This window comes from Leopardus geoffroyi, chromosome B1, assembly GCF_018350155.1.
Source record: "Leopardus geoffroyi isolate Oge1 chromosome B1, O.geoffroyi_Oge1_pat1.0, whole genome shotgun sequence".
NCBI classification, from domain to species: domain Eukaryota; kingdom Metazoa; phylum Chordata; class Mammalia; order Carnivora; family Felidae; genus Leopardus; species Leopardus geoffroyi.
The window spans coordinates 160,108,809-160,136,536 of record NC_059327.1 but is presented as its reverse complement, the minus strand read 5'-3'; the positions used below and the strand labels follow the sequence as shown (position 1 = coordinate 160,136,536).

The window sequence follows — 27,728 nt, the reverse complement described above, 5'->3', positions numbered from 1 at the left end:
AAAAATATTACTAATAGAATATTTGTATTCTAAACTTTCTACCCTATTTTCTAGTCATATCGTGACCTCAAAGAAGTAACTCCCGAAGGGCTCCAGATGGTAAAGAAAAATTTTGAGTGGGTTGCAGAAAGAGTAGAGGTAAAACTTTTATAGTAAAGTCATACTGTACTGTGTTTTTCTTTCAGAAAATCTTGCTTCAAAAAGGAAAATAAAAGTGAGAAGCTGTAGTTACTTTGTTTTCTCCAGTGGTTTTAAACAAGGAGCACCTTTAAGAAATGTACACCAGACTCTTCTCAGTGACATACTAAAACCCCTTGCTGTAAAACTGGCCAGTACACTCCCAAATTCTGTTGGGGAATACTAGAATCCTTGTCTCCTCCCTGCCTCTTATATTTCCCACCCACCCCTCTCCACTGCTCCTCAGTGTTCCGTTAGCATGGGTTCCATAAGCAGATTTCAGAATTAGAACTCAATCTGACATTAAAATGTCACTTTAAGATTTATGGTGTTATTATTATAATTACATGGAAATTGTGATTTGTGGTTATCCAACAGTCATAGCTACTTTTAAGTACATCATGTCCATGGAAACATTTGCATTTTTGAGTTCTAAGCAACCAACTGAAAAAAGATTTATATCTTTTTTATAGATTATAAATTATTAGCTTAACAAACAGGTCTAGAAACTAGATTGGCTGATTATGCCTTAAAATCTCCATTAAACTGGGGCGCCTGGGTGGCGCAGTCGGTTAAGCGTCCGACTTCAGCCAGGTCACGATCTCGCGGTCTGTGAGTTCGAGCCCCGCGTCAGGCTCTGGGCTGATGGCTCAGAGCCTGGAGCCTGTTTCGGATTCTGTGTCTCCCTCTCTCTCTGCCCCTCCCCCGTTCATGCTCTGTCTCTCTCTCTGTCCCAAAAATAAATAAACATTGAAAAAAAAAAAAAAAAAAAATCTCCATTAAACTGAATATATGAAAAATCTTAGGATGAAGTATTTTATTATATTTTTAACATTTATTTATCTTAGAGCAAGTGAGCAAGGGGCAGAAAGAGGGAGAGACAGACGGAGAATCCACAGCAGGCGCTGAGCTGTCAGCACAGAGCCTGACACAGGGCTCAAACCCATGAATCAAGAGATCATAACATGAGCTGAAGTTGGATGCTTAACTGACTGAGCTACCCAGGCACCCCAGGATGAAATATTTTATATTACAGCTTCCTGAGTATTAATTAGAAGGGTTCAGTATTTATCCTTGCTTTGTATTATAATAGTAGATGTAATTTATCTCATTAAAAATGTTACTCTTTAGGGGCACCTGGGTGGCTCAGTTGGTTGAGCAGTGGACTTCGGCTCAGGAATGATCTCGCAGTTTGTGAGTTTGAGCCCCGTGTTGGGCTCTGTGCTGACAGCTCAGAGCCTGGAACCTGCTTCATATTTTGTGTCTCCCTCTCTCTCTGACCCTCCCCTGCTCCTACTCTATCCATCTCTCTGTCAAAAATAAACATTAAAAAAAATTTTCTTAAATGTTATTCTTTAGGTTTTAAGTATGAAGACCACTTTTCTTTATATATAGAGGTTATTTTGGAAAAGAAATCCTCTATCATTTTGTCCTGTTTGTCTTGAATTCGGTCTATTAGGAAAGAAAATATTCCGTCCAGTTGTAATTTTACTATAGCTCTGTAAACTGAGTATTCTCATGGTATTCATCTCTATATTTATCCATTTTTGCCATCTTTATTTTGCATGTCTGTGTTTTTCTTTTCTAGTTGCTTCTGAAATCAGAAAGTCAGTGCAGAGTTGTAGTATTAATGGGCTCAACTTCGGATCTGAGTCACTGTGAAAAAATCAAGGCGGCTTGTGGAAAATTTGGCATTCCATGTGAACTTCGGGTAACATCTGCCCATAAAGGACCAGATGAAACTCTGAGAATTAAAGCAGAGTATGAAGGTAAATGTCATACAACTAGAGCATTTCAGGAAGTTCTCCTGATTTTGCTAAAAATTTTATGCTTAGACTAACAATGCTGAAGAAGAGCTATGCCATGTATCCAAGGAGAAAAATATGGTAGTCTAGGCTTTCATGATATGCACTTCCAAAGAAGGCACTTAGAAAAGAATGGCTCAAGGAGAAAGATTTGAAAATGAAACATGGGCACACCTAAAACTAATGCAACACTGTGTGCCAACAACATTCAGTTATTTTTTAAATGTTAAAAATAAGTAAATGAGTAGAGCCCCCTCCTCGAAAAAAGAAAATGCAATATGGAAGGAAAATAAAAGTTAGGTCTTTAATAAGAAGCCCCTCAAGTATTGTTTCTGATATGCTCCAACAGAAAATAGGCCCCATATCAATTTTGGGAGGACTGAAGTTGAAGTAGCAGAGCCTCTCAAGTATTTTTAATGGACAGCCTTTCCTAGGAGGCGGTTAAACATAAAATTAAGGAAGAATTTTAATTTTTTAATTTTTGTTATTTTTTTTTATTTTTTTAAGTTTATTTATTTTTGAGAGAGAGAGAGTGGGCAGGGGAGGGGCAAAGAGAGGGGGAGAGAGAGAATCCCAAGCAGATTCTGCACAGTCAGCGTGGAGCCCGACACAAGGCTCAATCTCACAAATCGTGAGCTAAAACCAGGAATCAGATACTTAACCGACTGAGCCACCCAGGTGCCCCAAGGAATAATTTTAGAATTTAGTATGTAAAAGAAATGGCTTGATGTGATAGTATTGATCTAAAATAATGGAGTCTCATACACCTGACCAAATGTTTCTAAACTGGGAAAAATGTTGATTTGAGTATTCTTTCTCAAGGTAGTTGTTATAGGAGCATAGTTATTAAGTTTTGGGGGCTGGGGGACTGGGATAGTTTCTAGACCTGTTTGTTAAGCTAATGAAAGCCTGAACTCTTTATCCAGAAAAATGTAAATACATAAAATTTTTAGATTTCAGGTTAGGAATCTGTGTTAAGAAACAAAGGAATAATTTATAAATTTATCAGAGAATGAAATGTTGAAGGGATATGTTAGAAAGTATATTGAAGAGACTTAAATATTTGGGTACTATATTACTGAATCTGTCTGCCTTTACTCATGTGCCCCTGAACCTCTAGTCTCTGTTAATGAGGTCTTCCTATACCCTGTTGGTTGAAGGATACCAGGATAGACCCTAGTTGGCGTAATGTCATTCTTTGTTCCAGTGAGCCTAAGCAGCCATAGTAGAAGGGGCCTTTGAGCCATTCCCTCACACACTCTAGTACTCCCTTTATACTATATATCTCAAAGATGGCCAAACCGCTCTCCTTGTTTTGTTACTTGAGATATAATAGGTAGCAGAGTGAAATATATATTTTGAATGTATGTGTAATAATAGTGTCTTACTTTGCTTTTTGTGGAGACTGCTAATAAAGGAACTGAAGGAGTTAACGCACATAGACATTTTGTTTTCACCTATCTTAAAACCTCCTTTCAATTACATGTGTGTAATTTCCCTAGGGGATGGCATTCCTACTGTATTTGTGGCAGTGGCAGGCAGAAGCAATGGTTTAGGACCAGTGATGTCTGGTAACACTGCATACCCAGTGATCAACTGTCCTCCACTCACTCCAGACTGGGGAGCTCAGGATGTGTGGTCTTCTCTTCGACTACCCAGTGGTAAGATGCATTGAATCTTTAAAACTGTTAAAAAATTTGGAACACACAAAATAGTAGAATAACGTAATGAAATCTCATATACCTATTACTCAGCTTCATCATTTAACATCTTGTTACACATGTAGCCCTTCCCTGCTGGATTATTTTCAAGCAGATCTTAGATAACAGCATTTTATACTTAAATATTAAGTATGCTTCTCTACGCAATAAGAACTTTAGTTTTTAAATCATAATCATACCATATTCATAAGAAAAATTAGTGATAATTTCTTTTTTTTTTTTTAGCAATTTTTACTAATTTTTAAATGTTTTATTGAGTTTTTTCATCTTAATGAAAGTAACTTTAACTTAAAAGTTTGAATTACAAATACAATTTTTAAATAGGGTTCTTACTGTTTTTTTTTTTTTTTAGTATTATTTGAAGGCATCTGGTTTTTTGTTTTTTTTTTAATATATGAAATTTATTGTCAAATTGGTTTCCATACAACACCCAGTGCTCATCCCAAAAGGTGCCCTCCTCAATACCCATCACCCACCCTCCCCTCCCTCCCACCCCCCATCAACCCTCAGTTTGTTCTCAGTTTTTAAGAGTCTCTTATGCTTTGGCTCTCTCCCACTCTAACCTCTTTTTTTTTTTTTTCCTTCCCCTCCCCCATGGGTTTCTGTTAAGTTTCTCAGGATCCACATAAGAGTGAAACCATATAGTATCTGTCTTTCTCTGTATGGCTTATTTCACTTAGCATCACACTCTCCAGTTCCATCCACGTTTCTACAAAAGGCCATATTTCATTCTTTCTCATTGCCACATAGTACTCCATTGTGTATATAAACCACAATTTCTTTATCCATTCATCAGTTGATGGACATTTAGGCTCTTTCCATAATTTGGCTATTATTGAGAGTGCTGCTATAAATATTGGGGTACAAGTGCCCCTATGCATCAGTACTCCTGTATCCCTTGGATAAATTCCTAGCAGTGCTATTGCTGGGTCATAGGGTAGGTCTATTTTTAATTTTCTGAGGAACCTCCACACTGCTTTCCAGAGAGGCTGCACCAATTTGCATTCCCACCAACAGTGCAAGAGGGTTCCCGTTTCTCCACATCCTCTCCAGCATCTATAGTCTCCTGATTTGTTCATTTTGGCCACTCTGACTGGCGTGAGGTGATATCTGAGTGTGGTTTTGATTTGTATTTCCCTGATGAGGAGCGACGTTGAGCATCTTTTCATGTGCCTGTTGGCCATCCGGATGTCTTCTTTAGAGAAGTGTCTATTCATGTTTTCTGCCCATTTCTTCACTGGGTTATTTGTTTTTCAGGTATGGAGTTTGGTGAGCTCTTTATAGATTTTGGATACTAGCCCTTTGTCCGATATGTCATTTGCAAATATTTTTTCCCATTCCGTTGGTTGCCTTTTAGTTTTGTTGGTTGTTTCCTTTGCTGTGCAGAAGCTTTTTATCTTCATAAGGTCCCAGTAGTTCATTTTTGCTTTTAATTCCCTTGCTTTTGGGGATGTGTCAAGTAAGAGATTGCTACGGCAGAGAGTGATAATTTCTTTTTTTTTTTTTTTTTTTAATATTTTTTTAACATTTATTTATTTTTGAGACAGAGAGAGACAGAGCATGAACGGGGGAGGGGCAGAGAGAGAGGGAGACACAGAATCGGAAGCAGGCTCCAGGCTCTGAGCCATCAGCCCAGAGCCTGACGCGGGGCTCGAACTCACGGACCGTGAGATCGTGACCTGAGCCGAAGTCGGACGCTCAACCGACTGAGCCACCCAGGCGCCCGGAGAGTGATAATTTCTTAAAATCCTCTAATTTTCAGTTAGTGTTCAAGTTTTTCTGATCATCTCATTTGTTTTTACAGTTGATTTGTTCAAACCTGGATCCAACACAGTCCTTACAGTGCATTTAGTTGATCTCTCTCTTAAAGTCTTTTAATCCTCCTCCTTTTTTTCCTTTCATTTATTCTATAGAATATTTAACATTTTGGATTTGGCTAATTACATTTCTGGATGTTTAACATGCTTTTCCATCCCCTGTATTTTCTATAAACTGGTGGTGAGATCTATAGTTAGATTATGTTCAGGTTTGGTTTTTTTCCCTGCAAGAATACATCATTCATGGTATGGAGTTTTTAAGGTAAATGTGATTGTTACTTCTGTAGAGGAAATGAAATTTTATTTCTATAAATTAGGGGCCAGAATAAATAACATATAAGGAAGTTTATCAATTGTCTGAGCAGAATCTCATGAGTAATATATTGTGGTAATTTTATCATAGTCCAAGATAATGATCTGATCTACAAGTCCTAGGAGTCAGTATTGTTTCAGTAAGAGTTGATTTGCTTGTTACTTAAGCCCCAAACTTTTTCAGAGTTGTGTAAATCTGCTCTTGGTATGTTAAATATGTTAAGTGCTTGAGCCCTCCAACCTGTTCCAGTATGGACTGGCTTCTCTCTAGGCCTACTTGTCCTGCTATTGTCTTTTTTTTTTTTTTTTTTTTCCCAATATATGAAGTTTATTGTTGAATTGGTTTCCATACAACACCTAGTGCTCATCCCAAAATGTGCCCTCCTCAATACCCATCACCCACCCTCCCCTCCCTCCCACCCCCCATCAACCCTCAGTTTGTTCTCAGTTTTTAAGAGTCTCTTATCTTTGGCTCTCTTCCACTCTAACCTCTTTTTTTTTTTTCCTTCCCCTCCCCCATGGGTTTCTGTTAAGTTTCTCAGGATCCACATAAGAGTGAAACCATATGGTATCTGTCTTTCTCTGTATGGCTTATTTCACTTAGCATCACACTCTCCAGTTCCATCCACGTTGCTACAAAGGGCCATATTTCATTCTTTCTCATTGCCACGTAGTACTCCATTGTGTATATAAACCACAATTTCTTTATCCATTCATCAGTTGATGGACATTTAGGCTCTTTCCATAATTTGGCTATTGTTGAGAGTGCTGCTATAAACATTGGGGTACAAGTGCCCCTATGCATCAGTACTCCTGTATTGGGTAAATTCCTAGCAGTGCTATTGCTGGGTCATAGGGTAGGTCTATTTTTAATTTTCTGAGGAACCTCCACACTGCTTTCCAGAGAGGCTGCACCAATTTGCATTCCCACCAACAGTGCAAGAGGGTTCCCGTTTCTCCACATCCTCTCCAGCATCTATAGTCTCCTGATTTGTTCATTTTGGCCACTCTGACTGGCGTGAGGTGATATCTGAGTGTGGTTTTGATTTGTATTTCCCTGATGAGGAGCGACGTTGAGCATCTTTTCATGTGCCTGTTGGCCATCTGGATGTCTTCTTTAGAGAAGTGTCTATTCATGTTTTCTGCCCATTTCTTCACTGGGTTATTTGTTTTTCAGGTATGGAGTTTGGTTAGCTCTTTATAGGTTTTGGATATTAGCCCTTTGTCCGATTTGTCATTTGCAAATATTTTTTCCCATTCCGTTGGTTGCCTTTTAGTTTTGTTGGTTGTTTCCTTTGCTGTGCGGAAGCTTTTTGTCTTCATAAGGTCCCAGTAGTTCATTTTTGCTTTTAATTCCCTTGCCTTTGGGGATGTGTCAAGTAAGAAATTGCTACGGCTGAGGTCAGAGAGGTCTTTTCCTGCTTTGTCCTCTAGGGTTTTGATGGTTTCCTGTCTCACATTCAGGTCCTTTATCCATTTTGAGTTTATTTTTGTGAATGGTGTGAGAAAGTGGTCTAGTTTCAGTCTTCTGCATGTTGCTGTCCAGTTCTCCCAGCACCATTTGTTAAAGAGACTGTCTTTTTTCCATTGGATATTCTTTCCTGCTTTGTCAAAGATGAGTTGGCCATACGATTGTGGGTCTAGTTCTGGGGTTTCTATTCTATTCCGTTGGTCTATGTGCCTGTTTTTGTGCCACCTGCTATGGTCTTAGGATCTCTTTACCTGGACATGCATTTTGTCTTTCTCTAGTCTTAGATCTTCTGTTTCCTAGGTCATGTGTCTTCCCCTTTCTCTGTTTACTCCTAATTTGTCAGAGAGCATTCTTAGTTAACTCCCTGAGGAAGGAGTACAGTTGGTAAACTTTTTTGACACCTCATATCTATAACATATGTTTTAGCATAGCCTCATACTCCACAATTTAGTAATGGAATCCGGGGTTGAAAATTATTTTCCTTCAGAATTTGAAAACATTACTCCATTGTCTTATATAGAGTTATTGAGAACTCTGGCTTCCACCATTCCGATTCTAAGTTGTTTATGAATTTGGTTTCTTAAGTTTTGCAAAGGTGTGTCTTGAGTATTTTCATCTTGGGCTTTCAGTGGGCTCTTTTAATCTGAAATGCTGAGGGGCACCTGGGTGGCTCAGGCAGTTAAGCGTCCGACTTTGGCTCAGCTCACGATCTCATAGCTTGTGAGTTCGAGCCTGGCGTCGGGCTCAATGCTGATGGCTCAGAGCCTGGAGCCTGCTTCAGATTCTGTGTCTCCCTCTCTCTGCCCCTTCTCCAGCTCACACTATGTCTCTGTCTCTCTCTCTCTTTCAAAAATAAACATTAAGAAAGAAAATCTGGAATGCTGATTCTTTAGTCTGGGAAATTTTCTTCAATTAACTAATAATTTCCTTCCCCCTCCATTTTCCCTCTTTTCTCATTTTTGGATTTATTACTCAAATTTGAACCATTCTGATTTCTAGTTTTTCTGTCTCTTATTGCTGTACTTTCTGGAATATTCCCTTAACTTTATATTCCAGCCCTTCTATTGAGTTTTTCATTCTAGATACGGAATTTTTAATTTCTTAGAGCTGTTTTTTGTTCTCTGGTCTTCCCCCCCACCCCCATCCTTTTTTTTTTTAATCTTTGCAATAACATTTTTTTTTTTTTTTAATTTTTTTTTTTTCAACGTTTATTTATTTTTGGGACAGAGAGAGACAGAGCATGAACGGGGGAGGGGCAGAGAGAGAGGGAGACACAGAATCGGAAACAGGCTCCAGGCTCTGAGCCATCAGCCCAGAGCCCGACGCGGGGCTCGAACTCTCGGACCGCGAGATCGTGACCTGGCTGAAGTCGGACGCCCAACCGACTGCGCCACCCAGGCGCCCCTACAATAACATTTTTTATCTCTCTGAAATTATTATAGTTTCTTTCACATTAGTTCCTTTTCTCACCTATCTGGTGTCTGGTAATCCTTGGCTGTAGAGGGCAGCATTATAAAAGACCAGTGGGAAGGTCTGTGCAAGTGGATGGCACTTGTCAAAAGTGGGTTCCACTGTGGGGTGATCTGGAAGGGTTGTCTTTGAATAACCCCTCACATCAGTGTCACTTCATCTTTTCTCATGTGTGACCAGAATTACCCAAAGAATCTTTCTATTCTCAGTCTCCTCTACCTGGAGGAATAAACCTTGCTGCCAGCATTCTGGAATTTGATGATTTTAACATGTATATAAACTAAATCCCCTGTTTTCACTGTAGCATTTTTTGCCTCAATTGTACCTGGTGCCCTCCAGTCCACAGAAGTCTGGACCAAAGTCTGTTTTACCTTCAGAAAAATTAAAGATTCCACTATGATGCTGAAGGGGCAATTGCTCATGTACATTGAATGGGGCAAGGGATCTAATGGCCTAACTGCTTCTCGACTTTCAGCCAGTCGGGGGGGGGGGGGGGGGGGCTCATTTTTCACCTCCACTTCTCCCTTCAGAGGTATCTGGTGCCACTAATTCTACAGCCTTTGCATGGGTTTTTTTAATGTTGGTCACATTGCTTTTCCTTTTTCCCTGCTTCCAGTTTAGGATAAAATTTTCCTATTTTACTAAGTTAGTTACCACTCCGTTTCCTTTTCAGCTGGCCAAATGTTATTGCTGTATCTCCCTGTTCTTACATGTTTATGTCTATTTTCTTTATTTCCTTTACTGCTGTTTTTATTTTTAATTTTTTTAAAGCTTTGGCAGATCATTTTTAGTTAATTCAATATAAAAAATAGGATGCCATTAATAATATTTTTACAGCTGGACATGTTTGGTCTATAGTCAGTACACATGTATTGAAAAAACCTTTTAGTGTAACATTCAGCTATTTACTGCTGTTTTTATACAGTGTCGCGGATATACTTTGTGATTAGCCCATCTTTAGATCTTTAGCTAGATATCTGATTGTATCAGCTACTCTAGTGAAAAATTTAGTATGGCTATAAATGAAAGTCTAACTAAATTTATGTTAGGGAATAGTATAGGTATTATCAAGGGAGTTTAGTAAAGGGGAAATGTGACAAGCAAAACTTTGGCAGTTTTTATCTAGTACTGTCCAAGGAAGAGAGGGAATCCGAAGATTTGTGCATTTTGATCAGTAGAATTGGGGATAATCTTTTGGGGAAAAGTTTTACAGTGGCCTTTGTAAAATCCTGAAAACTCTATTTCTCTTTCTCTTATGGCATGCTCACTAGACAACCTAATTTTTGGTAGTTCAGCTTTCCTGATATCAGAAAGGGAGTCCTGAGCAATAGGCACAGGTATTTCAGACTCGAGTAGAACCCTGTGCCTAGAATACTACTACTACTAACAGTTGACATTCATTGAGTACTAGATGCCAGGCACTGCTTCAAGCACTTTATCTGTATTCACTTGTTGAATCCTCACATAAGGTAACCACTAGTTATCATTCCCATCTTAATAGATAAGGACACTAAAATTAACGTGACAGCTGTCACATAGTAAGTGATGGAGCTACACAAATTGGTTTATTAATACAAACTAATAAATTGTGTGATTTATACTTTATTCTTACTGGGGGTAGTGGAAGTCAAAGAGCCTGATGAATTCCAAGAATATTAGGGAATGGAGCTTTGGGATCTATAAGCTAGTTAGTACTTAACTTGAGTGACACAGAGGTAATAGTACCACCCCAAGAAACTCTGCCTGAGCAAACATTTGCCCCCCACAAGGAAGTTACTTTCTTACTATACTGTCTTTTAGATCTTGTTAATATTGAATTTACTTATAACCTGATATTTGGTAAAATTATTCTTTGTTTGGACTTGTTATTGCTTAAAGATTTAGGATAGTTCAATTGCAAAGACAAAAGTAGCAGCTAGAAAATTATCAAAAAGATTAACACACTTCAAGTTTGTCTAAAAACAGGTGCTTCTGTCTACTTGATCTTTATTTCTATTGTCTTTCACCAGGGATTTAAAAGTTTATTGTATGTGAAAAGAACTTTCAAAAAGGTGAATTTCTTTATAGTTGGATTCAGTGAAAGAGTGATAGACACTGTATATAAAATAGCTTTTCATGGTACAGAATTATTATCCTCTTATAATCTACTTTACCACTCTAGTAGTAGAGATAGAAACTCCTCCTGCAGATCCTACTTTAGACAAGGATGATACAGTAGCTTTTTATGGTCTTTGGTTAACAGGACTTCTCTGAGTGTAAAATAGTTTACTAGGGGGGCCTGGTTGGTTCAATTGGTAGAACATGTGACTCATGATCTCAGGGTCATGAGTTTGAGTCCCTTGTTGGGTGTGTAAAATAGTTTACTAGGGGGGCCTGGTTGGTTCAATTGGTAGAACATGTGACTCATGATCTCAGGGTCATGAGTTTGAGTCCCTTGTTGGGTGTGTAGAGATTACTCTAAAAAAATAGTTTACTAATGGTATTTTCATTATTGACAGCTCAATTTTCTGTCTTTTCCGTTTTGAACCATTAGGTCTTGGCTGTTCAACCATACTGTCCCCAGAAGGATCAGCTCAGTTTGCTGCTCAGATATTTGGATTAAACAACCATTTGGTATGGGCCAAACTGCGAGCAAATATATTGAACACATGGATTTCCTTGAAACAGGCTGACAAGAAAATCCGAGAGGGCAATTTATAAGAACATCATTGTTTTGGGGGTTTTTTTGTTTGTTTGTTTGCTTTTAGGAGAAAAACTACATTTCTTGTTTAGCTTCAGAAAAAAAAATCAAAACAAAATTTTTTAAATCAGAGAAAACAATTTACTAGTGAATAAATGCTTTTCTAGATTCATGGGTTAGTAGACTATATGGACATAATTATTAGCATTTCTTTAGAGGAAGTGAAATTACTGTAAGAATACTTTTAAAATCTCTTTAGCTATTGTATGGTCATTGTTAGGTAGATGACAATCGGATATATTTCTTAAATGCTAATAATGTCCTATTGTCGAGCTCTAAAGTTACTACTTGACCTTCTGAATCTCAACCCATAAGTTTTAGAAAGTTAAAATGCCTGTATCTTAGAGTGATAAGAGAAAAATATAGTCAGTCCTCTTTTACATTATGATCTTTACAAAATCCTAAGGTCATGTTGTTTTATTTGCAGTCAGTATCTCAGAATAGATGTGTATTTAGCTGTAGAGAGAGATGCTGCTTTGTTTTGTTTTTGCTTGTTTTCTTAAGAAAAGTTGAGATGGGTGTTAGGGGTAGGAAAGACTAAGTAAGATAAAGGGATACTGCGGAAGCCATGGAAAGGGGACTTTTCTGAGAACTTTTCTGCTGGGTGTTAGGGCAATTCGCCATGGAAAAAAAAAAGTATAGTGTGAATCACCTTTGCCATTCCAAATGAAAGATTTACTTAGCTATTATGGGTGCCTCTGTGATCCTAAAATTCTTTTAATTCTGATAATACATGTTTTAGCCAAACTAACAATCCTCAGCCTAATGTCATTTTTGAAAACTGGAATCTCCTAGTTGATAACCATTAAGTAGTTTCTTTCTTACAACAGAAGTCTGAGCAGGGTACCCAGTGAGATTCACCTCTAAGAGAGCAGTTGTTACTGAGAGGTGTTATAGTTCATCATCAATCTGTAAGCCATATTTGGAAGTCACTGTTAGGTTGTGCAGTCCTGAGTACTTTTTATAGATCACTAAACTTTAATCTGAATGTCCATGAACCCCTTAAACTTCCAGGTAAAATTTTACATATATGTTCACATTTATAAAAATGGGGCAACCATAGTTTTTATCCAAAAGACCTGCATCCTCAAAAATGTTAAGAATCTCTGGGATGCCTGGCTGGCTTAGTTCGTTAGCCTCCGACTCTTGATTTCAGCTTGGGACATGAACTCAGTCATGAGATTGAGCCCTGCATCAGGCTCAACCCTGGGAGGGGGCCTGCTTAAGATTCTCTTACTCTGCTCCTCCCCCACTCATTCTCCATCTTCCTTCCCTCCCTCCCTCCCTCCTTCTTTCTCGCTCTCAAAATAAACTTTCTTTAAAAATATTGATCTCTGCTACAGATCAAATCTGGATAAGACCCTTGCAACTGGCTTATACTGTCTATACCTTTTCACCTCCCTCTCAGCTGTTAACAAGCTATCATATCATTTCTTTTACCTGGTCTCTGTGGGGCAGGTATGATTGACCTAAACCACTTCTTTCTTGACTAGACACCAAGATACTCCAACCTCAATCCTGAAGTTTTTCTTACATTATTCTTTCCCCTTAAGTATTGATGTTTCCTACACAGTGTCTCCATTATTTATAAGTAATCATTGGAGTAACTCCTTAAGCTAAAACCAGTATTACTGATTGCTGGCGCTGTGTTTGTAGTCTTATATTTCTGTCTGAATGCTTTAAACTTAATTCATCTTCTACCCAGCCTGTTAACTCTGGCTACACTCACTGCTCCAAATCAGAAGTGTTATTTCATACTTGATGCTTTTCTCTTACATTCACATCTCACTTATTACCAAGTTTTTAATTAACCCTGTTTACCCATCATCTGTACAAAAGCTTCAAGTGGAGGTCAAATTCTGCATTATTAGGCTGATCTAGAAGGTCTCCATTCTCAGTGTTTTGAAGTTGTCTAGGACTTACAACATAAATTTACAATCTCTTTTGCAGTTTAGATTCCTTTGAAAATGAATGCCATTGACTCTGCCTGTAGAGATTGCACACACAATTTACCAACAGATTTCATTGGTTTTTGGTGTTCCCTTGAAGCCTATCCATGGTCTGTGGTTTAAGAATTACTAATGAAACTCATCAAGGGAACTCGCTTTCCATAATTTTTCAACTGTCACTTAATCTATGAGATTAAAAACCTTAATCTTTAATCTCTAAGAACCTTAAGTTCTTAGAATGAGCTATTAAAATCTATTCTGTTATTAAAATTTGTTAGTTACTAGAGCTTCATCTTCATGCTCTGTGAAACCTTTCCAAATCCCTTCTAGCTACAATGGCTACAAGTAGTTCTTTGTTGGGTTGGAAGCTCCAATAGAGGAGAGGATAGAATCTTACACTTTATTTCCTTCCCCACATTGCCATGTGCTATGCCTGTCTGCTAGAGATGGGAGAATTATAAAAACCATGTTCTGCTTCATTCTTTTATGTTCACAAGGACAATTAAAAAGATACAATTTCAACATCTTTAAACTTTGGCTTTGTTGCTTCTGAATAGTCATTGGCTGTAGTTTCAACTCTTCTATCCCTACCTAGCAAAAACTTCACCTGTTTTTGTGTAGTACATGAAAAAAAATTCAAATGTTTAGACTAGTGGATAGAACTGACCTTTTTTTTTTCTTTTAACTTTTATTTGGTAAAGAGATAGCAAGCAGTGGAGGGACACAGATAGAGGGAGACAGAATCCCAAGCAGGCTCCGCAAGGCTCCAGCACAGAGCCGTGTGCAGCTTGAACTCAGGAACCGCAAGATCATGACCTGAGCTGAAGTCAAGCGTCAGGTGCTTAACCAACTGAGCCACGCAGGTGCCCAGGACTGACCATTTTTAATGGTCATTATCCACTTCACTACTAGCTTCATAGAATATATATATAGTAGTGTTGTTACATTAGTACTAAAGTTCTTGAAAGTATTTTTAACTGTTACATAAATTAACGTACACAAATTTACCTGGTTTGCCATCTTTAGGTGTTTGTACTTTCTGTGGGCTTGTAGGTAAACATAAAAAGAAGAAAAATTTCTCCAAGTCATGTAGTACTTAAACTTTGTATCATAAAATCATGTTATAGTTGCTGTTGCTTTAATGCCTTCTGAAATGAAAACACTGTAGCCAAATAAAAGACAAAGATAAGTTCTTGTGTGAAGCTTTATTAATTCATCTATTCATGAAATACATGTTTTGCCTGGTTTAATTCTAAGCCCTAGGAAAGCAGCAATAAATAGAAACAAGACCCCCACTGTCACAAAATCTTATGGGACTACAAACCATGAAAGATCTATCAGGTAGCCTTAGGAAAGTATAAGTGCATATGAAGACTAGTCAAGGTGATAGGACAGTGCTGGGAATAAGAGGAAGGCTCTTCTGAGTAGAACAGAGCAATGATGTACAAGAGCAAGTCATGCAAAAAGGTGGGGAAAATCACTTACTAAACAGGCAGTAAAACAGCTTGGCCTTTTTGACCACCTGCAAACACATGCCACTGTTGCTGGAGCTCTGGTGAGCAAAGGTAAGAATGGAAGATGATTGTAAGCAAAGGCTAGATCACTTGGGGCCTGCAGGCCACATTGAAGTGTGAAAGGAAAAAACACTGGAAGGTTTGAGCAGGGGCATAACATGACATTTAACATGTTTTTAAAGTTCTCTGGCTAGTGTGTGGATAAGCAAGTTAAGGGACTATTTATTATCCAGGTGAGGGATGATGTGACCTTCAGTAAATTAAATGTTAACGCCTCAACTGCTTCAAATGTAAAATGAGACTAATACTACCTCCCTCATACTGTTAACAGAATTAAATGAGTCAACATATGTAAGGTATATCCTGACACATGAATATGTAACATTCCTTTGGCATATTGTAGATGAGTGAAACAAATTCACCATGAAAATTACCTTGAATTTATTTTTTAATTACCTTGAATTTAATATTCTGTTCAGCTGATTTCATTTCTAAAAATAGGGGAAAGGGCAGGGAATTAGCATAATAATGTGGCTTATCCACAGTCCATCTTCAGCCCAGCAGTTCTTGGGAAGCCGGTGAAAATGTTTTAATGGCACTTTTTTTGCATTTAACTCACCACAACCTCAAATTACTTGGCATGGAGTTGTTCATCTAGCATTGTGGTACAGTGAAAATAGAATGGAAATAAAAGGATTTTCTTGGGCACATCACTTTGAGCTTCACTTCTCATTTGTAAAGTCGGGCTAAAATCTTTTCTGCCTACTTCACAGAGTGGATAAAATGACAAGATACTGTATATGGAAGTTGCTCAGGAATCACAAATGGCTAAATCCATTAGTGCAAAAATAAGGTTTTGAGTACTGATTATGTGCAAGATCTGGAGATGCAACAATGAACAAGATCCATTTTCTGCCCTCAATCTTGGGGTCTTCCAAGGACAATTTCAAAGCACTACATCATCTTAACCTGGAGGAAAGGAGCAGAGATTCTGAGCACACAAAGGAGGAGGGGATTTAAAGAACAAGTATATGTTGTGAGTGAAAAGGAAGGACTCTTAGGAAGGATTCTTAACTCCCCACACTATTCTTAATCCCTCTTAACTTTCTTCATTAAATTTATTACCACTGGACATTGTATATATCTCTCCCAATTAGAAAATACATTCCATGAGTACACTGGATTGTCTTTTTGTTGTTAATTGTATACCTAGCCAACTAGTAGCAGAATGCCAAATACCAGCACATATGAAGCATTCAGTAGTATTTGAAATGGATAAATGTGCAAATTCCCATAGGTATGGCAACCTGGAACTACACGTAACCAAATGTTAGAGGAGTGTAACATGCAAGGGGACTAGGGAGTAACAGAAGACCTATGTGGGTTGGGTAGGTAGCAAGCTGTATTATAAAGGACCTTCCTTACATGATAGGCTTTTGGATTTCATCCTGAGGGTAGGAGAATGGCATCACATAAATGCTTTAAAATATCACTCTGGTTTGGAAGACTTGTCTCAAAAATGGCAGACAAAATCCATATATTTATATCCTGTTTGCCATGAAACCCCATTAAAATTACAAAAGAAACAGAAACCTAGGAATTCATAGAATTCTGAGGAATTTCTGGAAGCTACATAGTATATGAGATCAGACTGATGCAGAAACCAAAACTGTGAATCCTTTTGCAAAGTCAATGTTCTAAGAAGTTAGAGAATCACCCCTAAGGCACCAAAGGTTCTTAACCTTTGGTGGGTGGGGCTGTTGTATAAAAAACACCTTTGGAGACTCTGATGAGAGCTACAAAACCTTTTCTCAGAAAAGCTGACACAAAATGTTGGGCATATCAAATGTCATCTGAAACTCGCCTAACCCCATGAAATCTAGGCATAATTAGCTTAAAATCTGTTACGGTTCCACAGTCACTGAAAGTCCACAACTCTTTCCATGATTTTTACTAATTTACAAAGACTATATCCTCCTGAACTAGTTCACTAAACCAATAGTGCTGCTTTTACATTGTGCTATATTGACCAGACATGAAATGTGCCAAATACCAATGGACACAACCATGAGCTGGACATACTTTCTGCCCTGAAGGAACTCAAATTAGGGGTTAACATAAGCAAAAAATCATTCAGTTAAAAAAGTTGAGTACCAACTATGTGCCAGGCAGTGTGCTAGAGCCTAAGGATACTTCAGTGAATAAGGGTAAATAGGGTCCCTGGCCTCATGGAAATGACAGTCTATATAAAGAGATAGGCCTTAGATGATGAGTGTTCAGAAGCAAAGAGCTACATTAGAGAGTAATGAGGAATGTTGCCTAGTCTGCAAGGTCAAAGAAGTAACTTTAAAAAAAAATTTTTTTTTTAATTTTTTTTAACATTTATTTTCTGAAAGAGCATGAGCGGGGGAGGGGGCAGGGAGAGCGAGCGAGACACAGCATCCAAAGCAGACTCCAGGCTCTGAGTTGTCAGCACAGAGTCCAATGTGTGGAATCTACGAATGCGAGATCATGACCTGAGCAAAGTCAGACGCTTAACCGACTGAGCCACCCAGGAGGCCCTTAATTTTTTTTTTAGTATTTATTTTTGGGAGATAGAGCACGAGCAGGGGAGGGGCAGAGAGAGAGAGAGAGAGAGAGAGAGAGAGAATATCTGGTGCAGGCTCCAGGCTCCGAGCTGTCAGCACAGAGCCAAAGTGGGGCTTGAACTCATGAACCACAAGATCATGCCCTGAGCCAAAGTCGGATGGATGCCTAGCCAACTGAGCCACCCACGCGCCCCTATTTTTTTTTTTTAATGTTAATTTATTTTTGAAAGAGACAGAGTGTAAGCAGGGGAGGGGCAGAGCAAAGAGGAGATGCAGAAATCCAAGCAGATCCCAGGCTCACAGTTGTCAGCACAGAGCCCACAGAGCCCAATGCAGGGCTTGAACTCAGGGACTGTGAGATCATAACCTGAGCCAAAGTCCCACGTTTTACCAATTGGGTCCCCCAGGCGCCCCAAAGAAGTAACTTTTTTTAACCTGGAACCGGGATACAGAAATATTGAAAGATGAAAACAGGATGACGAGAAAGAGAAGAGACGTGAAGTGGCAGGAGTTAGTAGGATTTTGACAACACTTGAGTCTGCAGCGGTATTCAATACACTGTCCTGTCATTCTCAAGAGTACTCAATAGGTACTCTGTTCTGACATTCAAACACATCCTGGTATTTAAGTTCTTACAAAAACTCTAAACCTGTCTATATCTATGTATTACTTGAGGTGCATGAAGTATCTTTTATCCCTAGAATAATGTTTTCTTATCTTACAGTCAGGAAAACTGGGACTCATACATAACTTGTTCACAGGCATCTATAGTGAGTCGCAGAGCCAGGAACTCAATCTAGGCATTCTCACCCCAAAACACATTATCCTTTGGCCTTATTGCTGACTGTTCCTGAACTGGAGCCCAAAGGGCAGCCAAGAGGTTTTCATCAAACGTGCTTCGTACTTGGAAGTTTTTTTTTTTTTTCTTTTGTGCCTTTCCTTATATTCGCTTCTCTGCCAGACCTCTACCCAGACCCAACCCCAGGTTTTCCTAATCTTTCAAGATCCTTTTCAAGTACAATTCCTTTATGAAATATTATCCAGCAGCAAAGAGAACCGTCTCTCTCCCCCTCTCCTTCAAAAGACTTCCTATGGTTTCTAGCTAGTATATTACCACCCTACAGACCTTTTATTTATCTTCCGTAGGCCGTCACTCAGCTCCGCCTCGTGGGACCAGGGTGCTGCTTCGCCGGCAGCGGTAGCCCCGGAACCGCGGACTGCTTTGAACCCAAACTGTTTGGTGAACCCGTTCTGAACCCACTTCCGTGGTCCGACACTAGTTCCTTCAGACCGGTTTCAGGTAAGGTGCATCGACTGTATCCAGGCAAATTCCTATAAGATCTCGGTCTCCGATGCTGACTCACGGACGAGTGCGCTTCCGACTCCGAAACGCTAAGCAACTACCAGCTTCCTCCTCCGCTTGTCCACCTCAGAGATCCTCTTCCGGGGTAGAAGTCGGCCCGCCCAGCTCCGTGTCTCGTTCAAGATGGCGAGCGGCGGCGGCGGCGGCGGGGTTTCGGTGCCTGCCCTCTGGAGTGAAGTGAACCGTTATGGCCAGAACGGTGACTTCACGCGCGCTCTTAAGACCGTCAACAAGAGTAAGTGTCGGGGCGGGCGCCGGGGCGAGCTCAGGCCGGAGGGAGGACGCGGCCTCCTTCCGGCGCGCGCGACCCCCTCCAATTAGACGCTGGAAGGGGAGACCCCGCCGCCCGCTGCAAGAGCTGGAACACTGGGCGCGCTTGGGTCGCAGCCCCTCAGTGACCAGCCCTTGGTTCTGGGTTGCTGAGAGCCACGTGTACTTCCCTCTTTACCCATCGCGGGAAGTGAGGGTGGAATTTAAAGGGACCGCAGCTCCATGCCCTTCTTCCCAACCGTTTTCTTATTTGACTCTTAGCGTTTTTACTCCTTAATTCGCAAATAGCCCACATCGCCACCTTTTCTCTTTCCTTTTAGCGGAGTGATCAAGACAGTATTGCTGAGGGAGCTTGTTTTCTTGGACCGCAGCGGAGGGAGGAACCTGTAAGGGACACGTAGTATAGAAGCTAGTGCCGACAAGGTGGACGCTGTACAGACTCAGGGGAGAGAGAAAAGGACTGATAACGGATGTTAGGCCTCTCACCCCCATCGATAGACTCTCTCTCCAGTGTCATCAGATCAGGAAATGTGTGTGTAAAAGCACCAACATGTGAAATAACGTCGGAAGAAAAGTTTGGCCTCGTTTATTTTTTTGCCCTGTAACGGATAATTTCGAATCAGTTGCCTTGCATGAGAGGTTTAGGTATTATATTCATTTATCCTTTACTATGTAACTATAATATGGCCAGGCTTTGTAATGCTGTCATGCTAAATTCTTTACTGAAGATGCAACCTATATTTGGGAGATTTGGAAAGTGATTGCCAGCACATGGTTTGGCTGTTTAAAGCAGTAATAACATACAAATTATGTCAGTAGCATACAAGATTGTGTAAATAATTTGTAATATCCTATTGTTAATATGAAAAGAAGTGATTGTGCCCCCAGTGCACTTCTGGTGATCAGACATTAAGGAAACTGGCTATTTATTAGAGTTATTTTGATTACTAAACTTGTTTTGAATTAACGTTAGCCTTTGGCTAGGCCTGCAACCCATACTATTCAGTGGCATTATAGTAAGTATTTTGCAGGAGTTATTTAATCATCAAGTTTATCAGTGTGTTTATCAATATATGTTTTCTTAATTGGTAAAAATTTTCTTTAATTTGTACACAGAATTAGGTTCCTGTTGTTGCCCAGGGGCAAGGAGAGTGATCCTCATCATTTTGACACTGAGCAGCTGTTTAGCTTTGAAACTTTGCCCCTAAGTCCTTCCTTGTCCCCTTTTGGTTGGTGGTCTTAGATGAATAGGGAAATTTTGAGGGGTTTTTGGAAATATTGCCAGCAAAATAGGTTGCATTTGTGTACTTCACAGCTTATAGATTTTTCTAAAATATTCTCATTTTATCTTCTTAATAATTTCGTAAATGGGTAACACTTTCATACTCATTTTGCAGATCAGAAAACTGACATTTATCAGTGAAATGATTTGCCCAAGAGCTCAAGACGTTAATGACAAGCTTGTACTCAAGCCTAAGTCATTTGCTGCCAAATTCTGCATGAACTTTTTTACTTTCTCTGTGAACTAATGAAATATGTAAGATGTAGCATGTGTCCTAAGATGGAAAAGCCAGAGAAAATAGCTTCTTAATTCTTTTCTTTTTTCTTTTTTTTTTTTGCTACATGCATCTTGGGAATCTGTCTCCTTGAAAATCTTACTAAATTATAACGGTCCTTATTGCCACTTCTTTTTAAAATATTTTTTATTTTTATTTATTTTTGAGAGATAAAGGGCAGAGAGAGAGGGAGACACAGCTCCAAGCAGGCTCTGCGCTGTCAGCAGAGAACCCAGTGCAGGGCTGGAACTCCCAAACCGTGAGATGTAGACTTGAGCCAAAGTCAAGAGTTACATGCTTAACTGAGCCACCCAGGTGCTCCCCTTATTGCCACTTCTTAAGTTAAAAACGATCAGTCATTTTTTTTAATGTTTCAATAAACATTAATTGTTTATTAATTGTTGCTGCAGCAACAATTGGAAATGTAGCTTTTTGAGGCAGTGGGTGGGAAAATCTAGTAAAAATGTAAAAAGGGAATGGATTTTAAAACTATTTTCCTAAAATTTTTCTTAGTACTGCAGATCAACAAGGATGATGTAACTGCTCTACACTGTAAAGTGGTATGCCTTATTCAAAATGGAAGTTTCAAGGAAGCCTTGAATGTCATCAACACTCACACTAAAGTGTTAGCCAAGTAAGTGATTCAGTTAGTTGTTTGTGCAGTTATTAGAAATATGTTTACTGTAACTCTAACCATTTCCATGGTTTTTCTTCTCTATTGAGTGATTTTTGACCTTTTCTTTCTTTCCTTTTTTTTTTTTTTTTTTTCCCTGTTTGCTAGTAGTATTTCTGAAACTGGAAGGAGCAATAGTATCTTTGTTCTTTTCTGCCTTAGGAAGTATTTTTTTCTTAAGTCTATTTATTTATTTTGAGAGAGAGAATGCGAGTGGGATGGGCAGAGAGAGCAAGAATCCCAAGCAGGCTCTCCACTGACAGCACAGAGCCCCAGGCAGGGCTTGAACTTAGGAACCCTGAGCTCATAACCTGAGTCAAAGTCTGATGCTTAACTGACTGAGCTGCCCATGTGCCCTAGGGAGCCTTTTTCTTTGAACCACTAAGAAGCAAGTAAACTGCTGAGGGATATGGGGCATAAATATAATGATTTCTTGGAGGACATAAGGAGAACAACTTAGAAGTTTAATTTAAAAAAAATAAAAGGCAGGGGTGCCTGGGTGGCTCAGTCGGTTAAGCGGCTGACTTCGGCTTGAGGTCATAATCTCACGGTTTGTGAGTTCAGGCCCACATCAGGCTCTGTGCTGACAGCTCAGAGCCTGGAGCCTGCTTCGGACTCTGTGTCTCCTCTCTCTGCCCCTCCCCTGCTTGTACTCTCTGTCTCTCAAAAAAAAATTTTTTTTTTTTTTAAATAAAAAAAATTAAAAAAAAAAAAGGCAGAATGGGTAGAACTAGAACCTCTAGGGTAAGGATGTATAAGTAGAGGTCTTTAGGATAGTATGGCAGTCTTAGCCTGACCTCTGTGCCTACCTCCTTTGAGAATGGTTTAGGTGAGTATGATTTTAGGCCAAGATCATTCAGTTTTAGAGCTCTTTAGCAGTCTTTAAAATGTATAACATTTGTTGTTATTTTTGTTAATCTTTTTCATTTCTCATTTCATGAACTGTGAACTTACATTCTAAATTGTTACTGCAACTTGATTTTCTTTATAGTTATGCCTAAGCCCCAGAAGAAATGTGTATTGAAATAAAGTTTGCAGCATATTTACCTTTTTTTTTTTTTTTGATGTTTATTCATTTTCAAGAGAGAGATTATGAGCAGGGGAGGGATAAAAGATCCGAAGCGAGCTCTGAGCTGACTGCAGCAAGCCCAATGCAGGGCTTGAACTCACGAACTGTGAGGTCATGCCCTGAGCCAAAGTTAGATAGATGCTCAACTGACTGAGCTACCCAGGTGTCCCCAGCATATTTACTCTTTGATGAAATATTGGTTTATAAATTTAAAAATGGTGTACAGTGTACCCTTGAACAATGCAGGCACGAACCCTCCATGTAGTCAAAAATTTGAGTATTCCTTTAGACTCCTCAAAAATGTTACTGATAGCTTATTATTGACTGGAAGCCTAACAGATGACATAAACAGTCAATTAACATATACTTTTAGGTTATATGTATTATATACTATATTTGTACAGTAAAGGAAGCTAGAGGAAAGAAAATGATATTAAAAAAGTCATAAGAAAACACACTTAAAGTACTATACTATTTATTTTTAAAAATCCACGTATAAGTAGACTCATACAGTTCAACCTGTGTTGTTCAGAGGTCAACTGTATAGTTAGTGTACTTCTTTTCATATAAGAAAAGGAGGATTTAAGAATTTATAGGTGTATTTTCCTGAGTTTAGAAAAACAAACACTAGATGGAGAACAGTGAATTAAAGTAATCACTTCTAGGAGGTAAAGGGGAACAGGATAGATATGAATAGCCCTGGAATAAAACCTCTTAGTGCATATATACCTTTCTGGGTTTTGGGTTTGTTTGTTTTTTCTTTAACTATATACATGTAGATAGGTGGAAAACTAATTTTAAAACTTAATTAAAAATATAAGAGGAAATAAAGGGGACTCTGCTTTCTAGTAAACATGTTTATACTAAAATTCAATATCTTTTTGAGTTTTGGCCATTTTGTGAGGTAGGGAAATTTTCAAATAATGTTTTTTAGGCAAGTAAATAAAGGATATTGTCATTTGCTTCATAAATATTCTTCCTCATGGGTTATGGTTAAAACTCCAAAATGAGTTTCAAGTTGTCATATTAGTGTAGCTGAGTTAAGTCAATGTAGATAAGTAGTATTTTTGTTGTTGTGTGTTTTACCATTTGTTTGGTTATAAGCACTATGTTCTTTTAAGATTTTAGTTACCTTTTCTTTGCTATTCATTTGCTTCTTGAACAAATTTAAAGCAGCTCTATAGGATTTACTATTTGATTAATAGATTTAAGAGACTACTATAATAACCCATTTAAAATAGTGTTCAGATTGTCTTTTTGTCTAAAGTAATTAGTTATTTAGCTGATTCATTATTTCATTCTCTCTTTTTTTAAATGTTTATTTATTTTTTGGGAGAGCGCGACCAGGGGAGGAACAGAGAGAGGGACAGAAGATCTGAAGCAGGCTCTGTCTGCACTGACAGGCTGACAGTAGTGAGCCTGATGTGGGGCTCAAACTCACGAACTGCGAGCATTATTTCATTCTTAACTGTTTGTTTCAAAAGGCCAATAATTCCAATAAGAATATCCATGAAAGCAAGAGAGGCAAGGGACATGGATGTAGTATTTTCTGCCATTTCTGAACTGTTTTTCAGACGTGTCACTAAATGTTGTCAGTTTTCTCATCCATTGTTAATGGTATTAAATGACTTAATATAGATCAGGTGCTTACAGCAGTGTCTGGCATATGGTGGGTGCTCTGCAGTGTTAACTAATGACCAAATACTGGGTTTTTTTTCTTTTTCAGTAATTCTCTTTCCTTTGAGAAGGCATATTGTGAGTACAGGCTGAACAGAATTGAGAATGCCTTGAAGACCATAGAAAGTGCCAATCAGCAGACAGACAAACTAAAGGAGCTTTATGGACAAGTGGTAATTACTGCTTTAAAATACCTGTTGACATTCATCCTGAGTGAGCATGATTATACCTGTAGCAAGGAGCAGGGATGAGGAACCCCAGCCCATCCTGAAAACTCGCCACCAAACCAATTCTTGAGGTTTCAGTATAGTCCCTCTTGATCTTCACACAAACCTTTGCATATATACTGTTCTATGAATAAATGGCTTCTTCATGGTAATTAGAAAATTAAAGAAAACTTAAAACTATCCTATCAAATTATAATTTTTTAGTTGGAAAGGTGAAAGCCAGGGGGATATGTTAAAATAAATTATGATGGATAAGAATCTGGATGAATTCAGGTAGTTTATGAAATCCCTAAAATATCTTATTCTGAAAGGGTTTTGAGACCTGTTTAAGGCTAATGTAAAAATAGGGCTATTAAGGATGAGAGGACAGAAATGTTTTATTAGATTTAACAAAATCCTCTTAAAGATTTTTAAAATGTTATTAAGGGCAAATAATGTTGTATTAAATGTATTGTCCCAAGAGATGGTAGGAGTTTAACAATACATACAGGTTGGAGAAAGATTTGGGCAAGTTCATGGATTGTAGGTTTAAAAAGAACTTTTAAGGTAAGCTGGGCAAATTTAGGGTAAATTCCAGCATTTTGAGATTGATGAAGGGCACCAATTTCTGTCAGACATGGTTGATTTAATTTACCCAGAGTGGCAGTTCTTCTTGCCATTCGAGAACAACTTGAATGAAATAAGCAGGAATTATGTTCTGTGTACTTGATATATTACCCCTTTACTAGCTCATTTTTGGGAAAGAGAAAATGAAGATCAAATAAAGTGAACTCCTAGGAAGTATTAAGTCCTTTTGTTAACATCTAATTTTGTTCTTGTTTATTGGAGCTTAATACTCATGGGTGGGAAAATGTTTTCATTGTAAGTCAGATCTAGGTAGCAGGATGATTTCCTTGGAAAGGTTTTCTTTTACAGCCCACTTAGGCACTTACCCAGCCTCAGGAAGGAGGTAAATACAATGACTTTTCTTTTTGGATCATGCCTACAAACCTGCAGTATAGTAGAGATTCATTGCCGAGTAACTTTGCAAGTATTAGTAGCACACAGAACTAATTGAAAAGTTATAAAGGAAACTGTTGATTGCCCATAACATGCTAAATTAGGTTTGCTACTTAGTGATTCCAAAAAGGATTTGTACGATGTTTGAGACTTAATGCTGTATTTGTCTTCCTCTCTGATTTTTTACTTGCTATTTGTCTCCCTAGCTATACCGGTTAGAACGCTATGATGAATGCTTAGCAGTGTATAGAGATCTTGTCCGAAACTCCCAAGATGATTATGATGAGGAGAGAAAAACAAACCTTTCAGCAGTTGTTGCAGCACAAAGCAATTGGGAAAAAGTGGTTCCAGTGAGTATCCCCGTGTACCCACACAACTATGAAACAATAATCCTATCTAGTGTTTGACTTTTATTTTGCTCCACGGCAGGAGAACTTGGGTCTCCAAGAAGGCACACATGAACTATGCTACAATGCTGCATGTGCACTGATAGGACAAGGCCATCTGAGCCAGGCAATGAAAATCCTACAAAAAGCTGAAGGTTGGAAATTTATTAAATTTATGTGTAATTGTAATAAATAACTATTATTAAAATAGTTATTTCCAAAAATTGTACTCGACTTTTGTGAAGTTTGTAAATGGAAATACTGATATAGTGGGAGTTTTTCAAAGTTCATCTAGCTTTATGGGGCACCTAGGTGGCTCAGTTGGTTAAGTGTCCAACTTTGGCTCATGATTTCACAGTCTGTGAGTTTGAGCCCCAGGTCGGGCTCTTTGCTGACAGTTCAGATCCTGGAGCCTGCTTCGAATTCTGTGTCTCCGTCTCTCTCTGCCCCTGCCCTGCTCGTACTCTGTCTGTCTCAACAATAAATAAACATAAAAAAAAAAACAGTTCATCTAGCTTTTCTCTTGGCATTTTAACATCTCTCTCCCTTATTTCTGTCTAATCCCTAAGCCAGAGTACTTGTCCATTTTCATCCACACCAGACCTTAATTTTGAGGAGGTTTGTGAATAAATTACTATGAATATTAAATGTAAATTGAGTTCATGTCAAGTATTTACAGCAATACGTGGCATATAACATAAGCATCCAATAAATACTGGTTATCATTATTAAACTGGTACTCAAGTATAATGATAATTTAGTGTGACTGTGTGGGTACGTGCATGCATGTGCCTACACAGCATGTATATTGGTGACACTATTCAAGCACATCTTAACTCCATTTAACATGTTTCCATATATAGCATTTACATGCTCTGAACAAGCTTTTAATTAAGAAAAAAAGAAAAATAGCCTATTAGAGAACTTATGTCTGGTTTCAACTCCTGGAACATGTAAACTTTTCTTCTGAATACATATTTCCCTGGAAGCTATAAACGTGATATAGGGACTGCAGTAAATGGTGTAGAGGAAAAAATGGTGAAACGAGGTATATGTTTGAGAATTATAATTTCTTGATTATACCTAGTATTGACAGTAGTATGGGAAAAGGATATTCTTATACATGGAAGATTTGAGTATAAAGTAGTGCCAACTTTGCAGTGGGCAATTTGGTGATACGTAGCAGATTTTAAAATTTGCTTACCCTTTGATCCAAGGATTTCATTTTAAGAAAATAATTAAATTAATTAAAAGCAAATAATTAGATAAGTGAAATTTATTTTAAGAAAATAATTAGATAAGTTCATATATGTATTTTTATGAATGCTAATTGAAGGGGTAGTCATAAGAAAGAAATTTAAGGCATGATGAGTTTCTGTCCTATAAGAGGATTGGCTAAGTTTTACCATAACCACAAAATAGATTATTATTATTTTAAATGATTGCATGGTAATGTAGATCTATATTTATTATAATCTGAAGATATCCACATATTATTAGATGAGGAAGGGGGTTTTAAAATAGTATGTAGAATGTATCTGTTTCATTTTAACAGTAGCTGTGCATTTGTATTTAGAAAATAGTAATTGAAATGCGAATAGTGGTTGTTTGGGTGGTGAAATTATTGTCATTGTTTTAATACTTTTTTGTCATTGGTTTTTTGCAGTCAACATTTGTTACATTTATATTTTTTAATTCCCTTAAAACTTTTTTATTGTTTTTTTTGAATGTTTATTTTGAGAGAAAGAAAGCACATGTGTGCACAAGGGAGGGACAGAGAGAGGGAGAGAGAGAATTCCAGGCAGGCCCCATGCTGTCAGTGCAGAGCCCAACCTGGGGCCTTGTTCCACAACCGTGAGATCATGACTTGAGCTGAAATCAAGAGTTGGACACTTAACTGATTGAGGCACCCAGGCTAAAAAATTTTTTTTAACCTAGAGATTA

General features: G+C 38.3%; 2 protein-coding genes across 13 annotated transcripts in view; both read left to right on the top strand.

Moving 5' to 3' along the window:
- PAICS (phosphoribosylaminoimidazole carboxylase and phosphoribosylaminoimidazolesuccinocarboxamide synthase) overlaps window positions 1-12,264 on the top strand; it is a 50,504-nt gene extending 38,240 nt beyond the window's left edge. For all 11 annotated transcript variants that reach the window (XM_045473956.1, XM_045473958.1, XM_045473954.1 and 8 more), the window contains 4 exons: window positions 55-138; window positions 1,766-1,946; window positions 3,485-3,643; window positions 11,307-12,264. In XM_045473956.1, coding sequence (XP_045329912.1) covers window positions 55-138; window positions 1,766-1,946; window positions 3,485-3,643; window positions 11,307-11,473 — 591 coding nt within the window. In that variant the 3' untranslated portion in view covers window positions 11,474-12,264. The remainder of the gene's footprint in view (window positions 1-54; window positions 139-1,765; window positions 1,947-3,484; window positions 3,644-11,306) is intronic.
- A 5,074-nt stretch (window positions 12,265-17,338) lies between these two features.
- SRP72 (signal recognition particle 72) overlaps window positions 17,339-27,728 on the top strand; it is a 30,938-nt gene continuing 20,548 nt past the window's right edge. Inside the window, exons 1-5 of one of the 2 annotated variants that reach the window (XM_045473961.1) lie at window positions 17,339-19,162; window positions 21,267-21,387; window positions 24,222-24,345; window positions 25,605-25,748; window positions 25,828-25,939. In XM_045473961.1, the coding sequence (XP_045329917.1) occupies window positions 19,051-19,162; window positions 21,267-21,387; window positions 24,222-24,345; window positions 25,605-25,748; window positions 25,828-25,939 (613 nt within the window). In that variant the 5' untranslated portion in view covers window positions 17,339-19,050. Of the gene's footprint in view, window positions 19,163-19,318; window positions 19,843-21,266; window positions 21,388-24,221; window positions 24,346-25,604; window positions 25,749-25,827; window positions 25,940-27,728 lie in introns of those variants that run through there. The other variant, XM_045473963.1, reaches the window with a different exon arrangement.